The sequence below is a fragment of the Arvicola amphibius genome, chromosome 8 (genome assembly GCF_903992535.2).
Source record: "Arvicola amphibius chromosome 8, mArvAmp1.2, whole genome shotgun sequence".
NCBI lineage: Eukaryota > Metazoa > Chordata > Mammalia > Rodentia > Cricetidae > Arvicola > Arvicola amphibius.
Window position 1 is genome coordinate 71,170,661 of NC_052054.1, and position 26,648 is coordinate 71,197,308.

The window sequence follows — 26,648 nt, forward strand, 5'->3', positions numbered from 1 at the left end:
TACTGACGTTTGTAACTGCCGTGTGTGTCCTGCACTAAATGCTCAACACACACACACGGAGACATAATACAGAAGAAAGACAAGCCTGACTGTACCGAGTGTGTAATTAGAGTTAACCCATCCAGCACCCAGAGAGCAAAGAGAAACACTTGCCATGTACATGGATTGGTCTAATAAAGAGCTGAATGACCAATAGCCAGGCAGAGAAAGGATAAGAAGAGCTGGTAGGCAGAGAGAATAAATAGAAGAGAAATCCAGGCTTGAGAGAGAAAAAAGAGAAGAAGAAGAGAATACGGGGAAAAGAGGGGGACATGCCCAGGACAGGCAGCCAGGCAGATGTAAAAAGCAGTAAAACTAAGATATACAGAAGGGAAAAAAAGTAAAAAGCCCTGAGACAAAAGGTAGATAAAGAGAAAGAGGTTAATTTAAGTTTAAAAAAAAAAAGAACTAACCAGAAATGAGCCTAGGCTAGGCCGAGTACTTATAACCAATAAGAAAGATCTGTGTCATGATTTGGGAGCTGGTTCTGCTCCAAAGAAAAAGTCTGGTACAAATGAACACACATGTTTGCTCATTTTTAATGTAGGTACCTAAACTTCATAGGGTGTGGAATCCAGTGTGTTTCTGGATATTGTTCTAGAATGGTGGGGGTCCCCTGTGTGTAGGCCCCAGCCGACAGAAATCGGCGATTATTACACATCATGCAACTTTATGACTCATGCTTACAGTGACCCTTTGGTGCTAGGACAAGTCTTGGTGATTCTCTGGCAGAGGAAGGACACATGGAAGGAATGTTTCCCCTTCAGCTACAGGGGACAGCAGCATGGGAGGCACTGGGAGGCACTGGGAAGCAGATATTCTGGGGGTGGGGATGGGAAAGAGGAATCAAGTCGCTAAACATGAGGCTAGAAATAAAGAGAGAAATCCAGGGACTAGAGAGATGGCTTAGCAGTTAAGAGCACTGGCTGCTCTTCCAGAGGTCCTGAGTTCAATTCCCAGCACCCACATGGTGGCTCACAACCATCTGTAATGAGATCTGGCACCCTTCTCTGGCCTGCAGGCATACATACAGACAGAACACTGTATTCATAATAAATAAATAGATATTTAAAAAGAGAGAAAGAGAAATCCATCAAGACTGAGACCTTCCTCTTGGGGGAAAAGATGGAGCCCTGTGTCCTGAACACTGAACTCAGCCTGAGTGTGGTCTATAGAGTGAGTTTTAGGTTGAGGAAGCAATGTGGCCTCCTTTCTCTTGTTGTCCCGAACCTGTCTATTTATCTATATGGACTCTCTCCTTGGGACTCTGCCTGGCTCACTACTCAGTGCCCTCAGAGCCTTGACCACTATCAGTCCTTGGAGGGGGTAGATGCCCCCCCCCCCGCTCTTTCTCTCCAGACCCTAGCTCTTGACCCTCTCTTAGTCTCTGTGCTCTTATGATTCCAATAAACCCAGCTCCACACTCTGCTCTCATCTCTGCTGTCTTCCTGCCTCTGAGCTCAGCCTCCTCCTTCCAGAATCACGGACTGGGTGTGTCTGTCCCCTCCACTCAGTGCTGCCTCCCATCCCTGTCCCCAGCTCCACACTCTGTGTCTCAGTCTCCACACCACACAGTGAGCAGCAAGGCTGAGAAGTGTCTGTGCCCTGAGAGAGCGGCAGCTCACCCCAGGGATGACCTCTGCTGAGTCCTGGCCTTGGTCTGTCAGAACCACAGGAAACCACTGGCCTGTCTATGTGATCTTTATGACATAAGAATGCCTGTTCATCCGGGCTGCCCTGAAGGTAGGATTTACACCCAGTACGCAGGTGACGGATGTCTCCCGGGGCTAGGAAGGGACTAAGTGGATGATGACTGTGTAAGGGGCCTTATCTATGATCACTGGTGTCACAGATCAGAGTTCAGTTCCAGGACAGGTACCCAGGAGCAGGTGTGTCAGGAGTGGGACATTCTGTGTGTGGGGGAGGAAGTGACCTGTGTCCTAGAAAGAGGATGTGGGCCTTCTTCTTGTGGAAGGTTTCCAAAAGTCTTTGAGTTCCCAGTGCCTGGGTCTTTATAAGTCTACACTGAGCTAACGATGCTGTTCAGCAGGCAGAGGCCTTGCCTAGTATGTCCTGAGTCAGATCCCAGCACTCTCTGTGATTCTGAGGTCAACCTGGTCTACAGAGTGAGTTCCAGGACAGCCAAGACTACATAATGAGGCCCTGTGTCAAAAAAGCAAACAAATAAATCTTAAAGGATGGATCTTTGAGACAGGTGGGGTAGGGGAGGAGAAAGCAGGAAGTCCAGGCCACAGCAAGAAGAGTTGACACAGACCAAGGCCTTGGGCAGAGACCCTGCCCACAGCCTGTTACGACTCCGGAAATGCCCCTGGGGCTAAGGACGGTAGAAATAAGAGAAGGACACCAGCAGGCCTGACACCAGGACAACACATTGGGGACCAGAGATCATGGAGACCCCTTCTCTGCTTCTCTGCAAAGGACTCCTGCTCACAGGTGAGACCCGTCCTGTAGTGGTGTGGGGAGGGCTCTCTGAAAAGGGTGCCCTGGGAGGGACTCTCTTTCTGCCTTAGCCTGAGGGGAGAGGACACAAGGAGGGGGGACAGAGGCTGCTCAGCTGGAAGCTCTCAGGGAACAAGGAGTGTTCAGAGGAGAGGAAAAGCCAGATAACTCTTTATACAAAGTTAGTCACAGGGGTTCTGATAGAAGTGGCCATGGTTGTAGGGGTGTGCTTCCCACTGGGGATTTACCAGTGAGGGGCACACAAGAGGACCGCAAATGTCCTGGGTCAGGCCAGGTTCTTGTGTTTATGACCCATCAGGGGCTCTGGAATGGGGTCAGGGCCTTGATGCTGTGCTTGGAGTTTCCAGGGAGCAGCACATTGTGGAAGGGAGTGCAGGGGACAGGGTTGTGCTGGAGGAGACCTAGGCAGTTGGGGCTTTTAAAACAGAAGCAGTGGGACAGGCAGTGAGGTGGAAGGATGATGGAGAAGGCTCTGGGACTCCACAGAGGGCACGGAAGTCTCCTCTGTGTGAGGAGAAGGAGCTGGCACTATGGGTAGGGAGGAAATGTTGGGACTGGGAAGGAGACAGCCCTGGAGAGATTCTCTTCAAGGAAGAGAGAGCTGAGAGTCTGAGATGCGACAGAGGAACAAAGATTTCTTTTTGAAGCCATGGGTTTTATGCAATGCTAGAGAGGACCTGTGTGGTGTGGGGTGGGGTGGGGTGATGTGGGTAAGGTGGTGTGGGGTGGTGTGGCAGAGGAGTTCTGCATGCTGGGAAAGATGAGGGAGGATGCTCTAAGGACATTGGGAAGGGGAGAGGGGATTGTCACTGTGGGGGAGTCAGGAGTGGGGGAGGGGTCAAGGAAGGGTATGGTGGGTGCTTTCACTGGGTGAGCAGGGGATGTGCCCTAACCCAGTGAAGTTTGAAGGCACATGTTCCCAGGTGCTTGCCACTCAGGAAATCAGGACGCCTATGAAGCAGATGGTCTTTCAAACTGAGACAGGCCTTTTCCTTCTCCACACAACTTCAGGGGCACCCAGAATTACTTGAAAGGGAATTTCAATTTTCCAGAAGTTCAGAAGCCCCAGGTTGTGTGACAGACTCGATTGCAGGTCCACGCCTGCTAGCATTTGTAAAACGCCAGGGGAATGTGTTCTGCTTAACCACTAACTCAAAACTGACATTCCAGCCTCTTTGCTCACACACACACCAAGGGGGAAGGGGAATGTGCATTCTCGGAAAGATGGTTCATAGATACTCACTCGTCTGGCTTCTATGAGCTGGACACGGATGAAGAAAGATGATCCTCTTTCCCTTCATTCCTTGACCCTCAGTGGATGTCAGTTGTTGAGTCACGGCTCTCACGGGCGTTCTCAAGTCAGGAGAGTGTTGTCCACGTATCTGAGCAGCCTGTTGGACTGTGTTATAGATGAACTGATTCAAGTCTGAATTAAGGAGGGAACCCAGGGATATGAGCATTGGGGTGGTTATTAGAGGAGTCGTATTGGTATTTGCCCCTGGCAATAGCGTGTGGAGTTTTGATGCTGTTGGAGCCTCTGCTTGAGGGCTTCTGCCTGAGTTTGGAAGCAGCAACCGCTGGCCTCTTTGCTCCCTCTGTGGCCAGACCCAAGCGGCTCATGTGTAGTATCCATTGAGCTTCCTCCAGAACAGTGGTTCTCAACCTGTGGGCTGCAACCCCTGTATGGCTTCCTTTCCCAGGGATCTCAGAGCGGTAACCTGCATATCAGATATTTACATTATGATCCATAACAGTAGCAAAATTATAGTTATGAGGTAGCAAGGAAAATACCTTTATGTTTGGGGATCACTACAACGTGAGGAACTGTATTAAAGGATCGCAGCATTAGGAAGGTTGAGAACCACTACTTTAGAAAAAGCCAAACTCCTTTCTCTGTCACCATGAAATCTTAGCCTCTCCTGTCTTGTAGGATGCTAGCTGGGAAGCAACTGATCTGATCTTGCATTTTAATTGGGCTTTGTGAAATTTTATGACAATGATAAAGATACACACACACAGAAAGAGAGAGAGAGAGAGAGAGAGAGAGAGAGAGAGAGAGAGAGAGAGAAAGAGAAACACAGATACACAGAGAGAAACACGGACACAGACACACACATAGACACATGTCCCAAATAAATTTACAAAAAATAATTTAAGTCAAATTGGGATATTAAACACTGTCATTAGCTCTAAAACTGAAAATTTCACAATAATCCCTGGACACCCCCAGTCCTGCACATTCATTCATTCATTCATTCATTCATTCATTCTTCCACAGAGGTCTGAGTCTTTCCCAGGCATATGGCCTTCCCAAAGGCCTTTCTCTAGCCCCTGCCCTCACAAAGCCCTAGTTCTCATAGAAGAGAGACAACAGCCAGGTCTTCTAGCAGGTGCAGACCGGGTGACTGCATACCCAGAGAACAAACCACCAACTCTCAGGTAATGATGACCCAGGGTCTCTAGAGGAGGAGGTCAGGGGAGGCATCCCCAACCCCAAATATACTCTTGGCTGTGAGCAGAGAGATGAGGGCAGTAAGCGGGGAGCCATGCAGAGACTCAAGGACACCGAGTGGGAGAGGCACGCCCCCTGCACCGAGTGGGAGAGACACGGCCCCTTACACAGAGTGGGAGAGGCATTCCCCCTGCACTGTGTGGGAGGGGCACAGCCCCTGCACCGAGTGGGAGGGGCACAGCCCCTGCACCGAGTGGGAGGGGCACAGCCCCTGCACCGAGTGGGAGGGGCACAAACCCAGCGCCGCCCAGTGGGAGGGGCACAAACCCAGCGCCGCCCAGTGGGAGGGGCACGCCCCCACCACACACCTAGGCCGAGAGACAACACGCCTGCTCAGGAGCTGGGATTCATCTTTCCACCAAACACTAAGGTCCCCATATTGATGGATATTTCTCTTCCTTCCTAGCCTTCCTCTTAACCTGCTGGAATGTACCCACCACTGCAGAGCTCACTATTGAATTAGTGCCCCCCATGGTTGCTGAAGGTGGAAACTCCGTCCTATTTGTGCATAAAATGCCGTTGAACGTCCAGGCATTTTACTGGTACAAACAAAAAGATCCGACCAAGAGCTACGAAGTTGCACGCTACTTAACACCGGATAACACAACGTCGAAGATGCCTCAACACAGCGGTAGGAAAACGGTATTCTACAGTGGATCCCTGTTAATCAGAAACGTCACCCAGGCTGACAGTGGATTCTACACCTTACTAACGTTCAACACAGAAATGCAAAGTGAGCTCACACACGTACATCTGGAAGTATACAGTAAGTGATCATGTGACCTTTGGGTGCCGGGGTGGGGCTCATTCCATTTAAACACGCAGGATACGCAGGACCATCAGGCATCGACTATGCCCATTTTCTGCCTGGGTTTCCTCACTGGCGTTTGAGCATTTAGTACAGGACACACACTGGGGAGGAAAAACAATAGGTCAGAGCCCTTTACCTGACTCTGCCTCCAGAGAGCAGGGTGTGTGCTATGTAACTCAGTCTGAGGATGTCACCCTTAGCCCAAACTCTTGGGGCTTCACCATGAACATGGCCCTGAAAAAGATGGTTGGGATTCAGGCAGGGCCTGACTGAGGAAAGCATAGGGTTGAGTTGACCACAAGGAAGTCCTGACTCCAGATCTCTGTGCCAGACTCATCTCCAGGGGACCAGGGATCTTTCCTCCAGGGCTGGACTTTGACTTCCTGTTAGAGATGCCAGGGGACAAGCCTTTATTAACCGTTTGTCTCATATCAGGTGGGACCAGCTGTGCACTAAATGGAGGGTCACAGTTAGGCTAGCTCACCTGGACATCTCCTTCTGAATCTCAGCATGGGGAATCCCGCTGTTCTGAGGGGTTCATGGGGACACAAGCCTTATGGCAACTGTCCTCAGGGGTCTAGCCCAGCTGACTCTCTCCTGTAGGCAGAGTAACAGACTCGGATGTTTTGGGAACATCTGAAGATCAGGTCCTAGTTTATATTTAAGTCACCTTAGAGACATGGCAGTGATCATTTGTCATGTGCATTATTATTATTATTATTATTATTATGGTTTTTCAAGACAGGGCTTCTTAGTGCAAGCCTGACTATCCTAGAACCCACCAGGCTGGCCTCGAACTCACAGACCTCCACCTCCCTAGTGCTGGGATTAAAGGCATGCGCCAACACTGCCAAGCCATGTGCCCTATTATGTGGAATCAGAGACACATACAGGAAGCACAGTGATGGAATTAGGGCCACACAGACTGTGGGAGGCAGGTCTGAAGCAGTACATGTCTGTCTACAGCCTCAGGTCCAGCTTCTCCACCCTGGATGCCTTACCAGGTGTCCTTGGCCCAGAGAGGACGGGCTGGGCTCTGAGGATGAGCCTCCATCATTTGATCCTCTCCTCTGTTCCTTCACAGAGCCTGTGGCACAGCCCACCCTCCAAGCAGACAACACCACAGTAACAGAAGATGGTTCTGTGACCCTCACCTGCCTCCCAGAAAACCCCGGACTCTCCATCCGCTGGCTCTTCAATCGCCAGAGCCTGTATTTCAACGGCAGGATGACGCTGTCCCAGAAAAACAGTCAACTCGTAATAGATCCGGTCAGGATGGAGGATGCTGGGGAGTATCAGTGTGAGGTCTCCAACGGGTACAGTTCAAAGACGAGTCCCCCAGTCCAAATGTCTGTGACCAGCGAGTGACCTATCCTCTCTCCAGGCACCACAGTGGGGAGTGGGGGGGTGGGGTTCTTTGTCAATGATAGGGAAAATGGAGACGCGTTCTAGGGGGAAATCAGTGAAGACCGTAAGACAGCCGGCATGGTGACACAGATCTGCAGTCCCAGGTTAAACAGGGTCAGGAGAAATGTGCATTACTTGAACCAGCGAGGGCTACAAAGATAAACCCAGTGTCCAAAAAAAAAATCAATACATTAAGCAAAACTACAAAGGGGATTAGTTAAGGGCCCCCAAAGTTATGGATGTTCTGAATCCCCTGTTAAAAGTGCCGCAGTGTCTGCGCAGAAGCAGACATATCCTCCCACAGGCTCAAATCATTTCTGATGCCCACACCAGCTTCATCCACATGAAGAGAGGAAGAGTGACAGAAGGAACTGCCCGTGTTTCACGAGGACATACCTTGTTTCTGAATACTTTTAATCCACAGTTTGTTCCATCCACAGATGTAAAACCCATGGCATGAAGGCCCAACTGGGCTGTTTCTATCCTGAGGCTGGCATGTACAGTGTGTCCCTGAACATGATTTTTTTGTTAACAAGATTTAGGTGTGTGCCAAGCATGTGTGTGTGCGTGCACACACGTGTGCATGTATATATTTAAATGGCTTCCCATTTTAGCCATTTTGAAGTGTCTGGTTCACTGGCATAAAGCATCTTTATATCATTGTGTAAACACCACGACTGTCAGTTTCTAGGCCATTTCTAAGCTACAGCCCCTGATAACGGTCAGTCTACTTCTGTCTCTCTAGATGTGGCATTTACCTTTTTCTGTTAGCCTCATACAAAGCGTGATTCTGTTCTCTCAAGCCATTCTGTTGTTGGCATTCCTCTGGCTAGATATTCATTAAAGGCCATCCCTGGTACACTTGGTACATCTTTTGTTGGTTGTTTTACATTCTTGTCTCCTGTTGACCACCAGAGGACAGTCTGTCTATTTGATTTTCAGCCTTAAATTCATTTGCAACTTCCTGGGACTCCTATAGAGTCAGGGTGGACACCAGAGGACCGGGTAATGGCCTCTCAGCCTTGAGATTAGTTTTGCTAAGAGGAGGAGAACTAAAGGCCAGGGTAAGGGGCATGGGCAGTTGGACCAACGCGAGGGTCCTGGCCCAGCTGGGTGGTGGCTTGAGGAAAGCTGCCGTATCCACGGCACCACTGTCTGCTCAGGACACAGTGAGTACTGAGTGACTGCAGCATCTCCTCTGCTGCTGGAGACATGGATGGGGGAGGTGAGCCTCTGATTACCCCGCCATGTGAGACATCCCTGCTGGTGAGGAGGTTCCTATATGCCAGCCTGTACAGTTTGGAGTCCCCATGACAAGGCTAGCATGAATTTACTCCTGTGGGGTATCTATGTCCCATCCCAGGGAGAAGGGTACAGTTGAGCCAGGATATATAAAATAAAATTTATTTATTATGCATACAGTGTATTGCTGCTGGCATGTATGCCTACATGCCAGAAGAGGGCACCAGATTTCATTACAGATGGTTGTGAGCCCCCATAGGGTTGCTGGGAATTGAACTCAGGTCCTCTGGAAGAGCAGTCAGGGATCTTATACTCTGAGCCATCTCTCCAGCCCTCACATATCAACCACTTTTATTGAGGTCATGTACTCATGTCAACTCATTCTGGGTAAGTTTCTCTCAGGACACTTAGCCAAAGTTAAAACAAGGGAAAGTCTACCGCCAGTATGTCCTTTAGGTGACCAGGTACTGTCAGGTTCCTGGCAGAGTTATCTTATGAGCTCTGTAGTTGATCCACTAGGGAAAACTCAGGACACTTGTTTATCCATGCAAGAAAGTTCCCTCTGGTTACACTAGACAGGTGTCAATTTGCACAGATAACAGGGAGGCTGTTTTAGCTGTGAAGTCATCAATTTCCCATGAAAGATCAGGGGTGAGGAGGCCAGGGACACAGGACTGAAGAACAGCAAAAGTCTCAACTTACTTGAGAAGCAGAGTATTGATTCTTTATTCTCAGCCAGACTATACTATTACCACTTTGATTATAAAATACATACTGCATAGGATACTGATCTGTAATATTTGCTCATTTCTTACTGGGCAAAGAGCTGCTTTTTACATGTTACCCATTGAGCCTTATCCCAGAAGATAATTACGAAGAACAAGAAAATACCTGTTGGAGTGTCTCCTCACTGGAGGGAGAAAAGTATGAACTCACTTCTGAGTTTGAAAACCTACCAATTCCTGATCTTGAAAATCCACCAATTCATGAGCTCAAAAGCCAACAATCCTGGCCCAAGCTCAGGGCTTGAAATCCTACCAATCCCCACCCTGGAAACCTCTGTCCCCAAGAAGCCCTATATAAGCCTGTCTCCTCAGCTCCCTGCTGCTTCCCTCCACCCTTTGGGTCTTCCACAATAAAGCTCTTGCATGAGGTGTGTTGTGCAGTGTGACTTTGGTATTCCTTGGCTCCCAACTGTCAGGATGTCATTACCCTCAGAGCTGCAACACACGCGTGGTCATACTTAAAGGACTAGTGGTCTCCGCAATGCAGATATGGAACCTAGTACTGAGGAGAGCTGAAGCCTCCGGCAGGGGAATACTCAAACCAACAATATATCAAGAAAGGAGACTGTGGACTGGAGATGGCTCAGAGGTTAAGAGCATTGCCTGCTCTTCCGAGGGTCCTGAGTTCAATTCCCAGCAACCACATGGTGGCTCACAACCATCTGTAATGAGATCTGGTGCCCTCTTCTGGCCTGCAGGCATACACACAGACAGAATATTGGTATACATAACCAATAAATAAATATTTAAAAAAGAACATTATGACTGAACTTTTAGAAAGAAAGAGAGAGAGAGAAAGAATGAAAGAAAAAGAAAGAAAGAAAGAAAGAAAGAAAGAAAGAAAGAAAGAAAGAAAGACTGCTTACCTCAGAGGATAAAGAAGTTAAACATAGGGTCCAAATTCTCCAGCTCCTAGAAGCTGTCTGGGCTCCCCCGGCTATGGCAGTGAAACACTACCAGGCTCACACAAAGAGCCAAGGTCCAGTCCATGAGGACACAGCTCCAAAGTCTCCTCTCATTCTCATATAGGCCAGAAAAGGGGGAAAACAAACAAAAACTGATACGGGCCAGTGAGAAGGTTCAGTAAGCCAGTGAGTGAAGGCCCTACCATCAAGCCTGATAACCTGAGTCCAGTTCCCAGAACCAACCAAAGGGAAGAGAAAATCAACACTTGTAGGTTGTTTTCTGGCCTCCACACGAACCCTGTGGCATGCCCATGCACCCACCCCCACACACAAATAAATAAATAATAAATAAATAAATAAACAAATAAATAAATAAGTTTAAATGTATGAAAAACTAATAACAGAGCTACTAAAAATCAGGAGAGCTGGCTGAATGCCACAGATAGAAAAATAATACCAGAGACCCCAGCTCCCAGCCTAGTCTGGCAAGCTCACACAGCAGCCCCTTTGGGGAAAACTGCCCTATGAGAACTGTTGCAAGAGGCCGGTTGTGCAGCCTGGTCTACAAGAGCTAGTTCCAGGACAGGCTCTAGAAACTACAGGGAAACCCTGTCACGAAAAACAAAAAAAAAAAAAAAAAAAAAAAAAAGAGGCTGGTTGTGGTGGCACCTTTCATCCCAGCACTTGGGAGGCCAGCCTAACCTACACAGAGAGTTGGAGAGCTGGAACAACTAGGGCAGTCTTGAAAACAAATGACAACAAAAAGAAATGTTGCAAATATATTTGGTGGTCCTGATGTTGCCAACACTAACCCAATAAGCTAACAAGGACTATCTGCAGTGTGCTCAGGATAACCCCAAGCAGGGCCCCAGGGCCCCATGCTAACACAAAAACTGGAGGCCTACCATTTAAACACTAGAGGTGGTCTTTACTGACGTTAAACCCAACAGAAGGCACCAATGGTTGCTGCTTATGGTATGCACATTCTGAGGCTGGGTAGACCCCTTTCCTGCCTGTACAGAGAATTAACTTGGAACCTGTGCACATGTTACCACTCCCAACCTTTAGGCATGCTTGTGAAAATAAACAAGATTTTTTTAAATGGCACTGAGATGACTCAGGGGTTAAGAGTACTGACTGCTCTTCCAGAGGTCCTGAGTTCAATTCCCAGCAACCACATGGTGACTCATAACCATCTATAGTGGAATCTGATGCCCTCTTCTGGCATAAAGTTGTTCATGCAGATAAAGTATGCGTATTTAAAATAAGAAAATGCAAAAGAAAAAAATAAAGGCACTGGCCAAGCGTTGACCAGAAACAGACCTCCCTTGACCAGAAATTTTGCCACCTGTCCTGTTTAAGGCACATTGTATGTTCTGTAAATGTGGTTATTCTCCTTTTGAGGTAACGCTTGCCCCCCCACCACCACTTCCCTGCTTGCAAAGGATTCAAGGGACCTTGAGAGTATGGACACACCTGCTTCCAGTTGGGGTGTGTGTGTGTGTGTGTGTGTTTAAGACAAGGTTTCTCTAGCCATTCTGAAACTCACTCTGTACACCAGGCTGGCCTCGAACTCGCAGAGATCCATCTGTCTCTGCCTCTCAAGTGCAGGGATTAAAGGTGTGCACCACCACAGTGGTTCTTGCAAGACTTATCTGACATTGCACAAAAAGTTGAAGGTGTCAAGCTATGGATGCACCCCAAGGCTGCTGTGGGCCTGAGCCAGGACTGCTCCACGAGACCTGACCCAGACTGGCCTCTGAAACTGACTGTCTTAAAATGGCTTCAGAATGGAGACAACAGCTCAGCTCCTCTGCCACCTGATGTCCTTCTTGATGCTATAGATGCACATTTGAGCAAGTTCCCCGACTTTGTCCGAGGGCAGCTCCAATTCCTGGATATTATACAACTAGCTGCTCCCCAGAGGGGTTTTGCCTTATGTCCTTTGGGTGGTACCACTTGGGAATACCAGCCGTGGATCATCCCTCAGACCTCATGATGCTGTAATGGAACTAACCACACAAGTAAAGCCGATTGAGATTCGTTTTGAAGATAGCCTCAGTCAAAGATGAAGGGCCAGAGGGAAAAACAATGATTGTGACTGAACCTACTGGAGTTATCTTAAATACTGGTCATGTGTGACTTTGCCATGAAAGGGGTCTGGAAGGGACCTCCCACAGAGGAACAAGGAATTAAGGCTACAATAGGCCATTGTGAGGAAACCTGGGAGGAATACTATGGGAACTGACCGTAGAGAAGCCCTTCATGTGGGAAAGCCCTGTCTCAAAATGTTGGCTTATGTAAATGCTAGTCACAAGTTCCTTATCCTAACGGATCCATCTTTAAGTCAGGCCTGCTGGGTGTGCCTGAATGAAGGACAGGGTACCTACACTGGGGTAGGAACGGCTAACCAAAGCCTGACTAATAACACAAAATGGCATTTTTAGCTGGGCCTAGTTAAAAACAAAACAAACAAAACAAAAAAAAAAACAGTAGCTTCTAGTAGTACATACTTCACCTGCCCCTACAGGTGATACCCAGGAGACAGGTGCAGACCAATACCCTACTTAGAAGTGCTCTCAGGAAGTGAGATCCAGCAATACTTACATCCTGAGAGTCAAAAAATAAAAGAAAACTCCTGTACTTTTACCAGATCTGCTAGTAATGGCCCTGAAAGGGCCTGTGGCAACAACCAGTCTCTGCAATAGACATCCAACAAGTTCAGAACAGCCAGGACCCTACTTAGCTCAGGAAAGCCTAGTCACTCTCCAGAATCAGAGAGATTCTTTGGTGGCAATGTTCCTCCAAAACCTTAGAGGTTAGATTTGACTACCACCAAAGAGGGAGGCATATCCACCATTTGAAATGAAGAATGCTGTCTCTATGCTAATTAATCAGCAATAGTATGAGAAAATGCCGACATTTTATTAGAAAGGGTTAAAGGCAAGAGGTACAAATGAGAGCCACTGGAGTATAATATGGACAACTTGGGAACCCTGGCTGGCTCCGCTACGGGACCTCTTATGATGATAACTAGGACTTTTATTAGACCATGCATCTTAAACAGTCTTTTCAGGTTCATCAGAACTAGAATGAAAGTGACAGGCCAGGAGTGGCCACCCATTTCTTAAGGATTGGTACGTGGGTCTTATGAAGGTAAGGAGAGTATGAAGTAGAATATGCTAGAAAAGACTAATTGATAGATACCAACTGATCAGTTTGTTTAGTGATCTGCACAAAGCGCTGCCCGTACTGCCTATCTGCCAGAGCGTAACTTCGCAATCTGGAACAGAGTGCCCTGGAGAAATAGCTGAGACGATGGTTGCTGCCCTCCCAAAAGGCCACACAGGCTTCTGTGAAATGTCGCTTGTCTGCCCCGCCTGTAGCTTTAGGGTATAAAAGGAGAATACAAACTGGACTTGTGTGTGTGTGTGTGTGTGTGTGTGTGTGTGTGTGAAGTCGGAGGACAATGGAGGGAATCAGTTCTCTCCTTCCTCCATGACTTCTGAAGACTGAACTCGGGCCGTCATGTTTGGCAGTAGGGTGTCTTTATCCATTGACCCATCTCCCTAGTGCTGTTTTTTTGAGATTTTTGAGATAAAGTCTGACTCTATAGACCAGGCCAGCCAGAGAGTCACCATATAACTTAGGAGAGCCTCAAATCCATAGCAATACACTTCAGTGGAATCACCGTGTCTGGGCTAGTTCTTAATTTTATTTTATGTATATGTATTTATATGTATGAGAAAGGTTGTGACAGAGCTACATCCCTAACTTCAACTATTTTAAATAAAGTAGTGCATGAGCATGGAAAGATGGGTACATTTTTAGGTCCACAGTGTTTCCTTATTTAAACTACTATTCTTGCTGGGCGGTGGTGGTGCTTTAACCCAGCACTCGGGAGGCAGAGGCAGGTGGAGCTCCATGAATCTGACGCCAGCCTGGTTTACAGAGTGAGTTCCAGGACAGCCAGAGATATAGAGAAACCCTGTCTCTGGGTGGGGTTGGGGAGAGAGAAAAAGAAAAAGAAGGAAAGAAGGAAAGGAAAAAAGGAAGGAAGGAAGACATGAAAGTAGTAATTTGGAAAAGGAGGGAATAATAGAAGGTACTGCGGGAATATTATCAAAATACATTACACAAGAATGAAATTATAAAAATTTTAAAAACTCAAAAGAAAAACTACTATTCCCAGCATGCCCTTGGGAGGGAACTTTGGGATAGGGAGGTGAGTGGGTAGCCGTAGTACCTCATTTCCCGAAATGCAACCCTCATTTCACCCATTTTTTAACCTTTGAGAATTGTCATTATACAGAGATCTTTATGCACAAAGCCCGGCATGCACTTGGAGGCTAGCTTTCTGGATAGGAAAAGGACAACCGCAGAGTATGCTGGGAAGGCGTCTCGACCCGGGCGACCCTTAATCGCCAACGCAAGAGTTTAAACTACAACTCCCAGAGGGCTGTGCATGAGGAGGAAGGCGGGTTCTCCTGCCGGAAGTAAGCTTTAACCCTGGGCCCCACAACTGCAAGCAGACCCGGAGCCGCCCAGTTTCTGCGGGACCCGGGCCTTTGGGGTCCGGACAGGGGTCGCCATGGTAATGAGGGGGAGCGTTGTACCGGGTACGGGCTGAGGGAGGTCCACGCACGGACTGCGGAGTTTTGATTCGGAGCTGACAAGCTTCCCCCCTGCCGTGGATGGTCCGGGCCGAACTCAGGCTCTCGGAATTGGGGTCGGAAAGGGGGATCGGGGCCTGAATGCTGCACTGTGGGGTGTGCTTGGGTTCCAAGCAAGAGGATACGAACGGGAGTGTCTAGGGGAAGGACTGTCCTGGTGGGAGACATTTGGGGAAAATTTTTAAACTACAGAGGCGGGAGAAGACATTGGAGATGAGGAAGGGATGATGGAGAAGAACCAGAGACTCTACAGAGGGGTTTGGGAGGCTCCTTATGGAGAAGGAGCTGGTTTTAGGAAGTGAGAATGTTGGGGACAAGTTAGATATGGCCAGGGGGAGAGACTCTCTCAAGGGAGGAAGAGGACCCTGGAAACCGGAAATCGGCCCCCGTAGGATTAGGATTAGGTTGCTGAAAAAGGATAGAGGGCTTTGAAAGTAGAGAGTGGATCTAGAAGAGAATAGGGAGCAGCTGAACAGAGTTCTGTAGAGGAGAGGTCTGGGGTGCAGAATAGGCTTGGAGATGTGACGTTTGGTAGGGGGTATTGGGAGCAAAGACCGAGCAATGGATTTAGCGGAGACCTCCACCTCCCAGATGGGGCTTTTGGAACTAAGAGTTCTTTGGATGGAGACTTAGGAAATAAGATGAATAGTAGGGGGATGTCAGAACAGGACATGAGTCTTCGCCCAAGGAATAGGGGACTTGGAGACTCAGTTTGACCTTTGTAACAAGGGAGACCAGTCTTGGAAAGGGAGAAGGGATGCTTGTACTGAAGGCTGGAAGAAGCTTCATGGGATGGGGAGGGGGCATGAGGCGGAGGGGGGGTGACAGGGAACATCAGGGGAGATGGTTGGGAAGCCCCCTGAGGTGGATGGATACAGGGACAAGGGGTAGAACGATTCTCACTGGGGGAAACCAAAAGAAGTATTGGGTGGTGGGTAAGGATACAAAGGGCTCAGCTCGGCCCTGCCTTCCTGCTGCTCTTCCCCTGTGGGCCTGTGCCTGGCTCTGCCTTAGCCTGCCTGCCTCCCTGGGCTGCCCAGAACTGGATTTCCCTGGCTCAGCAGAAGGAATTCTTAGAAGGAGCATGTAACATCCTGTTCCCGTTTCTCTGCTTAGGCTGGGTAAGGCAAATAGATTTGAGTGAAGAATACGGCTTGGGGAGTGAAGGCCCATAAAGAAAACAGGGCTCAGGGTAAAGACTTAGAGCTGCTGTCTCTGCTTTCTGGTTGTGACATCTGCTTTCCCTGTGCCTTAGCTTTATCTTCTGTAAAATGGGCAGGAGCGTGCCTGTGTAGGACAGATAGGGCTCAAAGCCAGGCTTCCCAATAGGGAAACTAAACCATGATTTTCCCTTTTTTCATTTTTTTCTTCAGTGCTGAGGACTGAACCTAGGGTCTTGGGCATGGTGCATAAGTACTTTGCCCTTAGCTTAATCTCCTTCCTTTCTGTTCCTCCCCCTCTGCTCATTCTCTCTCTCCCTCCTCCTCCTCCTCTTCCTCCTCCTCCTCCTCTTCCTCCTTCTTTTATTGTTGTAGTGAGAATGAAACTCGGGGCCTTCTACATGGTAGTCAAGCACCCTGATACTGAACTATATACTTCAGCCCTTTCTTCTGTGCTATTTATTTTACATTATGTGTGTGGAGGTCAGAAGCAACCTGCAGGAGGCAGTTCATTCCTTCCCCCACGTGGGTCTCAGGGATCAAACTCAGGTCTCCAGGCTTACAGACCCGGTACCCATGGGACCGTCTCCCTCGCCCCCTTTTTTCTTTTTACTTTTTTCCTTTTAAAGATTTATTTATTATGAATGATTGCACACCAGTAGAGGGCACCAGCTCTCATTACAGATGGCTATGAGCCTCCATGTGGTTGCTGTTGAACTCAGGACCTCTGGAAGAGCAGTGGTCTTGACTGCTGAGCCATTTCTCCGCCCCCCCCCCTTTTTTTTTCATTTTGAGATAGGGTCTTGCAGGTAGCTGAGGCTTCCCTTGAACTCCCAACCTCCCTGTCTTAGCCTTCGCAGTAGCTGTGAACGCAAATGGATATCACTATCTGAAAGTGAAATGGCAACACACTTTGTAATGCTAGTAGGAGGTTGGGTTTTATGGTTTATGATGCATATGCACCTCTTATAGCTGTTACCCTGCTCATTACTCTAATGAAGGCAGGAATCCCGTTTATGTCCATTACACAGAAGGGGAAGCTGAGACCTTTGGAAGTTAAGTGCTCTGCCCATGAGCATATAGCCACTGTCTAATAGTACAACGATGCTTTTCTAGCTCAGGAATGCATGCTCATAGCTATGTGATTGAATACTAGTTTTACTGAGGACTCAGTAGGTACTGAGTGCTGTGCTAAGCACTTGTGACTTTAACTTCTCCAGTTGTTTCGTTTCTGTGGTACTGGCGATTGAGTACCAGACCTTGAGCGTTGTAAGCAAGCTCTCTGTTTCTTCAGTCCATCCTCTATTTTCAGGCAGGATCTCACCAGGTTCCCTAGGCAGGCTTTGAACTTGTGATCCTCTTGCCTCCGCCTCCCAAAACGCTGGAATGACAGCTTGACTTACTCAGCTTTCAGAATTGCCCTGTGACAGGTGACCTAGTGCTTTCGGATCTTACTAACCAATTTCTGAGCCAGACAGAAAAAAATCAGGCTAACACAGAGTGTGTGGGGTCTGAGCTATGGGTGAATGTCATACATGACTTACTGCCTGCAGTACTCTGAGGCCCCAAGCAGTTACCGTACTTAAATGTCAAGGCTCACTTACTCTGCCTGGCAGGTGTGAGACCCCAGGTGCCATCCCAGGATTCAACGAAACACAAACAGTCATGGGCTGAAATGGCTTGCCACACAGGCCTGACGACCTGAGTTTTACCAGGAACCCAAGGTGGAGGGGGCGAATGGCCACCCCCAAAATCCTCTGACCTCCACACAAACAAGTCAGATGCTGTGGGAAGCAGTGTAACACTTCCTGGAAAGGATAAGCAGTTTCCATACAGCCTAACAATCCTGCTCCTGGGTTTGCAGCCACAAAACAAGGAGTACACACACAGGGACTTGTAGAACGCGTTTCATTGTAGCCCAGAAGTGGAAAGTATCCAGTTGTCCATCAGATGGAGAATGAAGAGATGAAATGCTGTAGATCTATAAAGAACAGCAGTGGGTGGGATAGGGCTGAGGTAGGAGGACCTTGAGTTGCAGGCCACTCTTGACAGAATGAGAGGAAGGAAAGTACATGCTAGATGGTGGTAACAGCTGCACAGCTGTGAAGAGACTAAGGCTCGCCCTAAATTAGCCTCAGAACATTGGAGGGGGTGGAGTTTCTGGTGCCTGATTTTTGTTTTGTTGTGTTTTTTTTTTGAGACCAGGTCTTGATATGTAGGCTTGGCTGGTCTGGAACTGAGGATATAGACCAAGCTTGCCTCATACTTACTCCTCTGCCTCCAGGGTGCTGAGATTCCATCAAGTACCAGCAAAGTCAGCTGACATGTGAATTATATTTAGTAAGTAGGCTGGAGAAATGGCTTGGTGACTAAAGCAAGCACCCCCCCCACCAAGCATATGGAGTAGATTGTGCATATGGAGTAGATTGTGATCCTCAGCTTCAAGGAGGCTTAATACAGACATTATTGAGTACCTAGTTAGCCATCGTTGAGCTTGGGTAATAAGTTGCTGCTCAGTGTTAATGCCTGTCTTCCCCCGCTGGGGGCGTGGCTCAGTGGTAGAGCCCCTGCCTAGAATCCCACAGTGCAGAGTGGGGGCGTGGCTCAGCAGTAGAGTTCCTTAGAGTTCCTGCCTGGTTTGCACAAGGCCCTGGGTGCTTCCCCCATCTCTGATAAGATGGGGCATCTTAGGAAACTTGATTTGAGGGTGAGGAAATGGCTTCCAAGATGCATATAAAATGAACTAAAGCTTGTGACTTGGTCAGCTGCTCAATGGAAGAGGGCTTGCAGGGACATGGATCAAGCCCATGTCTGGTGTGACCCAGCAGGGCCCAGGGAGGCAGCCATAGAAAGGTGGCTACAGGGAGACCCTGGGCCCCACCATCTTCCCTATAGGGTATCTGGTGGTACCCACCCTGAGCCTTGTTCCTACCTCTCTCACTTCCTCCCCTGCTTGCTCTAGATCCGCTTCATCCTCATCCAGAACCGAGCAGGCAAGACGCGCCTGGCCAAGTGGTACATGCAGTTCGATGATGACGAGAAACAGAAGCTGATCGAGGAGGTGCACGCCGTGGTCACCGTCAGAGATGCCAAGCACACCAACTTTGTGGAGGTGACTGACACCTTTCCCACTCCTCTTTCAGCCCCCTACTTCCCTGGAACCTCTGCCTCCTGCCCGCCTCTATAGCAGCACAGCCCAGATCTCCTCTCCTCTATTAATCCACTCAGCATGCATTTTTTATTTTTCAGGAGCTGGGGGTATAGCTCAGTAAGTAAAGTGCTGTTGCATATCATGAGGAGTTGAATTTGGGTCCTCAACAGCCACAACTTTGTTCAGGTGACTTTTCAGCCAAGATGTAAAGGGCTGAGTGGGTAGAAGTTTTTAGACCAGTGAACATTCCAAGCCCCGGGGGAACAGCCATTGCAGAGGCCCTGAGGCAGAAGCACAGGTGGAGAGTTCCAGGATGAGCCTGCAGGGAGAATCAGTGTGGCTGAGGGCCATAGGTTTGGGTATTGTTTATTATTGTGGGAGAGCTTGAATGCCACGGAATACATGTGTTTGGAGGTCAGAAGACAACTCTGTGGAGTCATTTTCTCCTTTTACCTTGATGTGGACTACAAGGATAGACCTTAGGGGCCAGGCTTGGAAAGCGCCTTTACCTGCTGGCCATATTTTAGGTTTAATTTTACTTCCTGTTGTTTGTTTTTGGTTTTTCAAGACTGGGTTTCTCTGTAGCTTTGGAGCCTGTCCTGGAACTAGCTCTTGTAGACCAGAGCTCCACCTGTGCTGGGATTAAAGGCCTGTGCCACCACTGCCCGCCTTGTTTGTTTGTTTTTTAAAAGAGGGCCTCAGGTGCTTCCAGCCTGCCTCAAAGTCACTATCTAGCTGAGAATGGCTGCCTTGAATTTCAAATTCTCCTGCCCTGCCTCCCAAATGTTTGAATTACCTTGGTTTTGCTTTTTGAGACTCACTCTGTAGCCCAGGTTAGCCTGAAACTCACTGTGTGGTCCAGGTTTGCTTTGAACTTGAAGCAATCCTCCTGCAGGGAACACATGCTGGTTTGAAACTCATAATCTTCAGCCTCAGCCTCCATGGTGCTGGGATTACAGGCCTATACCACCACACCTGACTAGTATCCCCCTTAGGGAGCAAGAACAGAAGCAGGAGACCCTCAAGGTGGTACCAGCGGGATGGCAGCAGAAGCAGAGGGATGTTAGAGACGAGCCAGCATCGCAGTAGAGGTGGGCGGCTGGACAGCCCTGTTCTTCCAAGATAGATGCCCCCCAAAAGAGTAGGTTGGGGTGCAGAGCAGGAGGGAGGTGTCTGCTCTCATTCCATAGAGGTGTTAGGAGAGAGTGACAGTCACCAATAAGGGAGAGGCTGGGGAGGGGAACAGACATAAAGTTCTGACTCATTGGAGACGTCCGGGCTCTGGAACTCACCGGGACAGGGAAGAAGCACAGGCCAATCGCCACTCCATCTCGTTCCAGGTCCTCACAGTCTAGGGACAGCGCAGGAACCCCACTGCGTTTTGAGTCTGTTAGAGAAGCTGGACATGTCCCACTGTGTTCCTGTGCTACCTTGTACTGGGCTAACACTGAGCAGCTGCCACTTGAAGTCACCCAGTCCTAATTGCTGAGCTATGAGTGTGTGACACACATGGCAAAGGGGACATGCCAGTGAATCTAAGAAACCTGGTGGGTGCTAGGCCTGTGGCTCGTGTCCTTAATCCCAGCACTGGGGAGGCAGAAGCAGGCACATCTCTGCGAGTTCTAGTTCTAGGCTAGCCTGGTCTACATAGTTCCTGGCCAGCCAGAACTACAGATTGAAACCTGAAACCTTGTCTAAAAAGTGAGAAAAAGAAAAAGAAAAGGGGAAAAAGGTGAGGATATAACTTAGTTGATAAAGTGCTTGCCAGGAATGCATGAACTGCTGAGCTCAAAGCAAAACCACATAACATGTGCATGGACACGTATGTCTGTACCCTAGCACATGAGAAGCAGAGAAGTTAAGGAGACTGATGTTGTCTTCAACTACATAGTGAGTTTAAGTCCAAGATAGCCTACGTAAACATTGTCTCAAAAAAAAAAAAATTACATGTCCATAACCCTAGCCCTGTGCAGCATGCCCGTAACCCTATCCCTGTGAAGCATGCCTGGAACCCTAGCCCTGTGCTGCATGCCCATAACCCTAGCCCTGCACTGCATGCCCGTAACACTAGCCCTGCACTGCATGCCCGTAACACTAGCCCTGCGCTGCATGCCCGTAACACTAGCCCTGCACTGCATGCCCATAACACTAGCCCTGCACTGCATGCCCATAACCCTAGCCCTGCGCTGCATGCCCATAACACTAGCCCTGCACTGCATGCCCGTAACCCTAGCCTTGCGGCTGTAGCCCAGGCATTGAAGTCTTGTGTGTGTTCAAGTTTGTGGCAGGGCAGGGTGTGGAGGCCAGAGGTCAGCCTTGAGTATCTTTCCTCAGGAGCTGCCTTCCTTGTGTCTTGAGATAGGGGTCTCTCATCGAGGCCTGGGGCTCACCTATTCATCTAATCTGACTGGCCAGAAAACTCTAGCAAGCCGCCTGTCTCAGCCTCACCAGCGCTGGGATTGAAGCATTTGCCCCACTCCTTTTTTCTTTCATAGTGAGCACTTTAGAGAGGAGCTGTTCCCCAACATCCACAAAGTCTCACTGTAGCCCTGGCTGACCTCCAGCCCTGACTATCCTCCTGTCTTTGCCTTTAAGGTGACAGTTTTCCCTACACTTGGGAAGCTGAGGCAGAAAGATCAGGAAAATGTTGAAGCTAGTCTGCTCTGTATATAAGTTCCAACCAGAGTTATATAGAGAAGCTCAAAAAATAATAAATAATAAGAGAAATAATAAAAAGGATGGGTTGAGCTGAAATTAGTAAAAATTCCAGGACCCACAAAATGTGCAGGTCTCCCCAGTTACCACCAGGTGGTGCTCCACACACATCCCAGAGAACCAGGATTTACCTAATGAGCTACATCCCAGTGCACATATCCATGTCTGCCTGTCAGCCATGCACTCCTTTCGTCTTTTCACTGTGCATCCTACATGCTGGGCAGGGGCTCTGCCACTGAGCCACACCCCCAGCCCCCCTCACTGGAGGATTCCAGGCAAGTGCCCTACCGCTGAGCCACACCCCCAGCCCCCGCCCATCTCTGTCTTTATTTAGTATACATGCTAATTAATACATAGAATTAAGTCTACCCCTAACACAGGTGTCTAATTGTGAGCCCTGTGAACATTGTTCTAATATTTACAATGTATCAGCTGAGCTTCCATTACCTGAAACTCTAAAATCCAAAATAGCCCAAAATAAGAAACTTCTCTGTTTGTCTGTTTGTGTTGCCCAGGCTGGCCTGAAATGCCTGGCTGGAGCGATCTCCTTCCTCTCGGCCTCCTGAGTAGCTAGGACATAAGGTTTGCACTGCTACACACGGTTCAGAATCTGCAGCTCTGAGCCAGCTGTAGTGCTGCACCTCTGTAATTCCTGATCTTGGGAAGTGGAGCGGGATGATGAGTTCAAGGCCGTCTCAGCTACACAGCCAGTTCAAGTCCAGCCTGGGCTACATGGTAGAGCCTGTCTTTAAAAAAAAAAAAAAAAAAAAAAAAGCCTGAAACTTCATTTCTGCTTTGTATTGAGATAGGGCCCACTACATAGCACAGACTTTCTTTAAACTTGTGATCCTCCTACCTCACCCCTGATCTACCCCAGCCCCAGTGCTGGGATCCCCGCTGCCAGGCCTGGTTGCAGTACCTGGCCTGGCTCCTTCACATTCTGTTCTCTGTTCCTGGAACTCCCCTGACCGTCGTCAGCTGTCAACTCACAGTTCCCTCTGTCAGGAAGCCCCCCCCTCCCAGGATGGAAGGATCAGGGCTCCACTCTGAACCACCAAAACCCAATCCTGCCCACCCTACCCATCCCACTCTCTGGGGGAGTGACCCTCTGCTGGACCACGAACCAAAGCTGGCTCTGTCAGTACTGCCCCTCCCCCAGTCAGAACAGGGGTGCCGGGGTCACACACACAGTGGAACAGCTGGCATCTTGCCCCCTCAGCCAGGCTCAGTCCCGACTCCTTTCTGCCCACAGTTCCGGAACTTCAAGATCATCTACCGACGCTATGCTGGCCTCTACTTCTGCATCTGCGTGGACGTCAACGATAACAATCTGGCCTATCTCGAGGCCATCCATAACTTCGTGGAAGTGAGTCAGTCACTTGCCGGCCTAGGGGACCCCAGAGTGCTGGGGTGGCCACTGGGCCTCTCCTCAGCCTCCCGCTGTGTGCATGGGTCTGTCCTTCCGCTCTCTACTGTGTCCTCATCACCTCTCTCATCCACTGCAGCCAACTTCTTCCCTCTCTGCCCATCCGCCACCAACTTTGCCTTTGACATGAGTCGCGCTGTCAGTGAGTGTGCCTGTACATGCGTGTGGAGGTCAGAAGATGACGTGTGGGAGGCGGTGCTCCAGCCTGCTCCAGGGCGTGGACATCAGGCTTGGCAGCAGGTGCCTTCACCGGCTGAGCCCTCCTGCAGATCCCTTGTCTGATGTCACCCGATATTCCTATCCTCATTGCTTTGTCAGTTTCTGTCTGCTCTCTTTGATAACTGGTCTGTTTGTGTGAGACTACTATGTAGCTCAGGATAGCCCGGGACTCATGATCTAGTTTCCCCAGTGCTCGATGACAGGCAACACAGCTGCCTCTTCCACCACGCACTGTGGTTTAGTTTCGTTTGTCTGTCTGCATACAAGTGTGACATGTGTACACGTGCCCAAGGACCCCCTGGTGTTGGAGTTACAGGCGGTTGTGAGCCACTCGACACGGGTGCTGGGAACCAAACTTAAGTCCTCTAGAAGAGCAACCTGCGCTCTTAACCACTGAGCTGCCTCTCCCATGCACACACCCTCTTTTGGGGGGTACGGGGTCTCATATAGCCATGACCAACCTCAAGCTTGTTATATCGCTAGGGGTGACCTTAAATTCCTGATCCTCCTGCCTTGTCTCCCACATGCTAGGAATACAGATGTGGTCCTCCAAGTGGGTTTTATGCAGTACTGGAGACGGAAGCCAGGTCTTCATGGATGCTAGACAAACACAGTTGTATCCCCAGGCCTTATTATGTGTATATAACATCTGTGGTGTGTGTATGCATGCAGGCATACGTGTGCCAAGGCTCACACATGGACGTCAGAGAACAGCTTTTTTTTTTTTTTTTTTTTTTTTTTTTTTTTTTTTTTTTTTTTTTTTTTTTTTTTTTGCAGAGTGAGGTTGAATATTTATTCAGGGGGGTTATGAAGGGGGAAGCAGAGAAGTGGGGAGAGAGGCAGAAGTGAAGATGGAAAAGAGCCAGAGAACAGCTTTGAGAGTTGGTTCTCTCCTCCTGCTATGGGATAGAGGGTTTGAACTCAGCTTTGCACAGTAAGCACTGTTACCCGCCATGTTAGCTGTCTGCCAGGCCTGTCTGGGCCTGTCTCTTATCACTGTTCTTCATCTTCCTCTCTCAGGTATTAAATGAATATTTCCACAATGTCTGTGAACTGGACCTGGTGTTCAACTTCTACAAGGTAGGCTCTCAGGGAAATGGGCAAGAAACAGCCATGGGGTGGAGGGTGTTGCTATAGCCACTAGAGATCTGCCTGGCCCCCGATGGTGTTTTCTTGCTCAGGGTCTACGCTTGGCTCCCAAGGGCTGTCTCCTGCAGCAGTCAGCCCTTCGTGCCCTCACTCCAGCTTTCCCGGCCTCCCTTCCTTGCCCAGGTTTACACGGTGGTAGACGAGATGTTCCTGGCAGGTGAAATCCGAGAGACCAGCCAGACAAAGGTGCTGAAGCAGCTGCTGATGCTGCAGTCCCTGGAGTGAGGTGGCCTCTGCCCAGCCCGGCCTGCTGGGCCAACCTGCCTGCTCACCCCCTGCCAGGCCCGAGGCCCACCCCAGCAGCCCCTTCCTTTCCTCAGCTGCCCCAGAGGAAGGACCCAGCAGGGTCTAGGCCGCATGGGAGGAGGCTGCAGCCCACTGCCTCTGGGCCCTACTTTGATGGCAGAGGCCACCTTGATGTCCTGAGTAACTGTGCCATCGTTGTGTGATGCTGTGAGTGTGTGTGTGTGCAGCCCCCAATAAATCTGTGGTCCTGCCTGGTTTGGCTGCCTCTGAGCTCTTGTCTGTCTTCCCAGGGAACCATGGAGCCTTAGGAAGCCTTGCGCTTGCTCCATCAATGAGTTTCAACAACACATCTCATTGGTCTAAGGAAAGCAGAGACCTAAGCATACTTTAGACATGCTTCTGCCCACAAAAGGCTCCCAATACTGAGGGGGAGCACATGAAACTTGCTCTAAATTCCTACTCAGTCTTCAGACTTAACAGTCCTGAGTACTAAGCACCAAGCTACATACGCAACCCCAAGATTTTATTTTGTTTTGAGAGATGCCCTTGCTATGTAGCTTTGCTGGGCATGACACTCACCTGCCTCTCCCTTCCAAGTGTGGAGATTAAGGTGAGAGCCATAGGTCTAGTTGAGCCCCGGGATTATTGAGAGGAGTCTTGCTTTCGGCCCCCAAGGTCAGGGATTGCAGTGTCCTCCACACCCAGCTTCTGAATAATTTGTGCTTTCAACATTATTAGGAAGGGACCCTAAGTGTCCCTTTTTCCAAGGGACATGGCTGAGTCCAGGAAGGTATCAGACTTACCAAAGTGTAGCCCCGCCAGCGGGGTCAGCTATTCAGGGTCTTCTGAAGGGGCACTATCTGAAAAAAACACGGGGGGAGAAAAGAACTAGACCAAGCTAGGTGCACTTGTCAAGGTCTCAGTTTATTGAAGCAGGTTCCTGTCTTAAGGAGTTTTTTGGCTGCACTTGGGCAGAGAGGGAGGGGGGAAACTTGGGCAGAGGGACTCAGCAGCTTCGGCAGCTTTGCAAGGTCAGTGGTTAGAACGTTAGCGATCAGCTACAGACAAGGGGGGCACTCTATGGTGCTTTTCGGACCTTGATTAGCACTCAATATTTTAATTAACTTTGAGTTATGTCTCATGGTTATACTTCAAGGCCCTATGAGAATGAAGAGGCCTGAAATGTCACGATTTTACTTCAAGGCCCTGAGAAGAAAGAGGCCTGAAATGGCCCCTAACACCAAAGTTGATTGCCTGTGTTATGTGGATGTGGAGCTGATTTCAAGACCTGGAAGGTAGTTCCAGAATGCTTGTTTCTACCTGCTAGACCCGGTGGTTGCTGGGAATGTAAGCACTGTGCATATGGTTTAGTTTCTTCATCAACAGCCCTGTTGCCAAGTGGGCTGGGATAGTTCCTGCTGTGATAATCCTTAGCCTAGGCGGACTCCAGCTTCTGCCCACTGAGCACCACAGTAGACCCTCTGGCCAGTGTGACAGCGGAAGATGTCCCTGAAACCAGGCCTGGGGGCAGGTCACTCTAATACCAGATACTTAAGAGGCTGAGCCAGGAGGATCACACATTCAAAGCTTGCCTGTGCTAGAGAGTGAGTTCAAGACCAGATCTCAAGTAAAAAGAGCTGTGGCATGTCTAAGAGCCCCTGCCTAGAATCCCCAGTGAGGGGCTGGGGAATGGCTCCTAAATAGATTGCTTGCTTAAGCATGTGTGA

At 49.1% G+C, this 26,648-nt stretch overlaps 2 protein-coding genes across 2 annotated transcripts; both read left to right on the forward strand.

Annotated features, from left to right (window-relative positions):
- The first annotated feature begins 2,447 nt into the window (after positions 1 to 2,447).
- On the forward strand, positions 2,448 to 7,211 carry LOC119820250 (carcinoembryonic antigen-related cell adhesion molecule 3-like). The gene is made up of 3 exons (XM_038338372.1): positions 2,448 to 2,493; positions 5,439 to 5,798; positions 6,928 to 7,211. The coding sequence occupies exons 1-3, from the start codon at positions 2,448 to 2,450 to the stop codon at positions 7,209 to 7,211; spliced, it is 690 nt and encodes a 229-aa protein (XP_038194300.1).
- A 7,415-nt stretch (positions 7,212 to 14,626) lies between these two features.
- Ap2s1 (adaptor related protein complex 2 subunit sigma 1) lies at positions 14,627 to 25,178 on the forward strand. The gene is made up of 5 exons (XM_038340817.1): positions 14,627 to 14,776; positions 18,978 to 19,127; positions 23,134 to 23,247; positions 24,547 to 24,606; positions 24,799 to 25,178. The coding sequence occupies exons 1-5, from the start codon at positions 14,774 to 14,776 to the stop codon at positions 24,898 to 24,900; spliced, it is 429 nt and encodes a 142-aa protein (XP_038196745.1). The 5' UTR covers positions 14,627 to 14,773; the 3' UTR covers positions 24,901 to 25,178.
- The last annotated feature ends 1,470 nt before the right edge of the window (positions 25,179 to 26,648 follow it).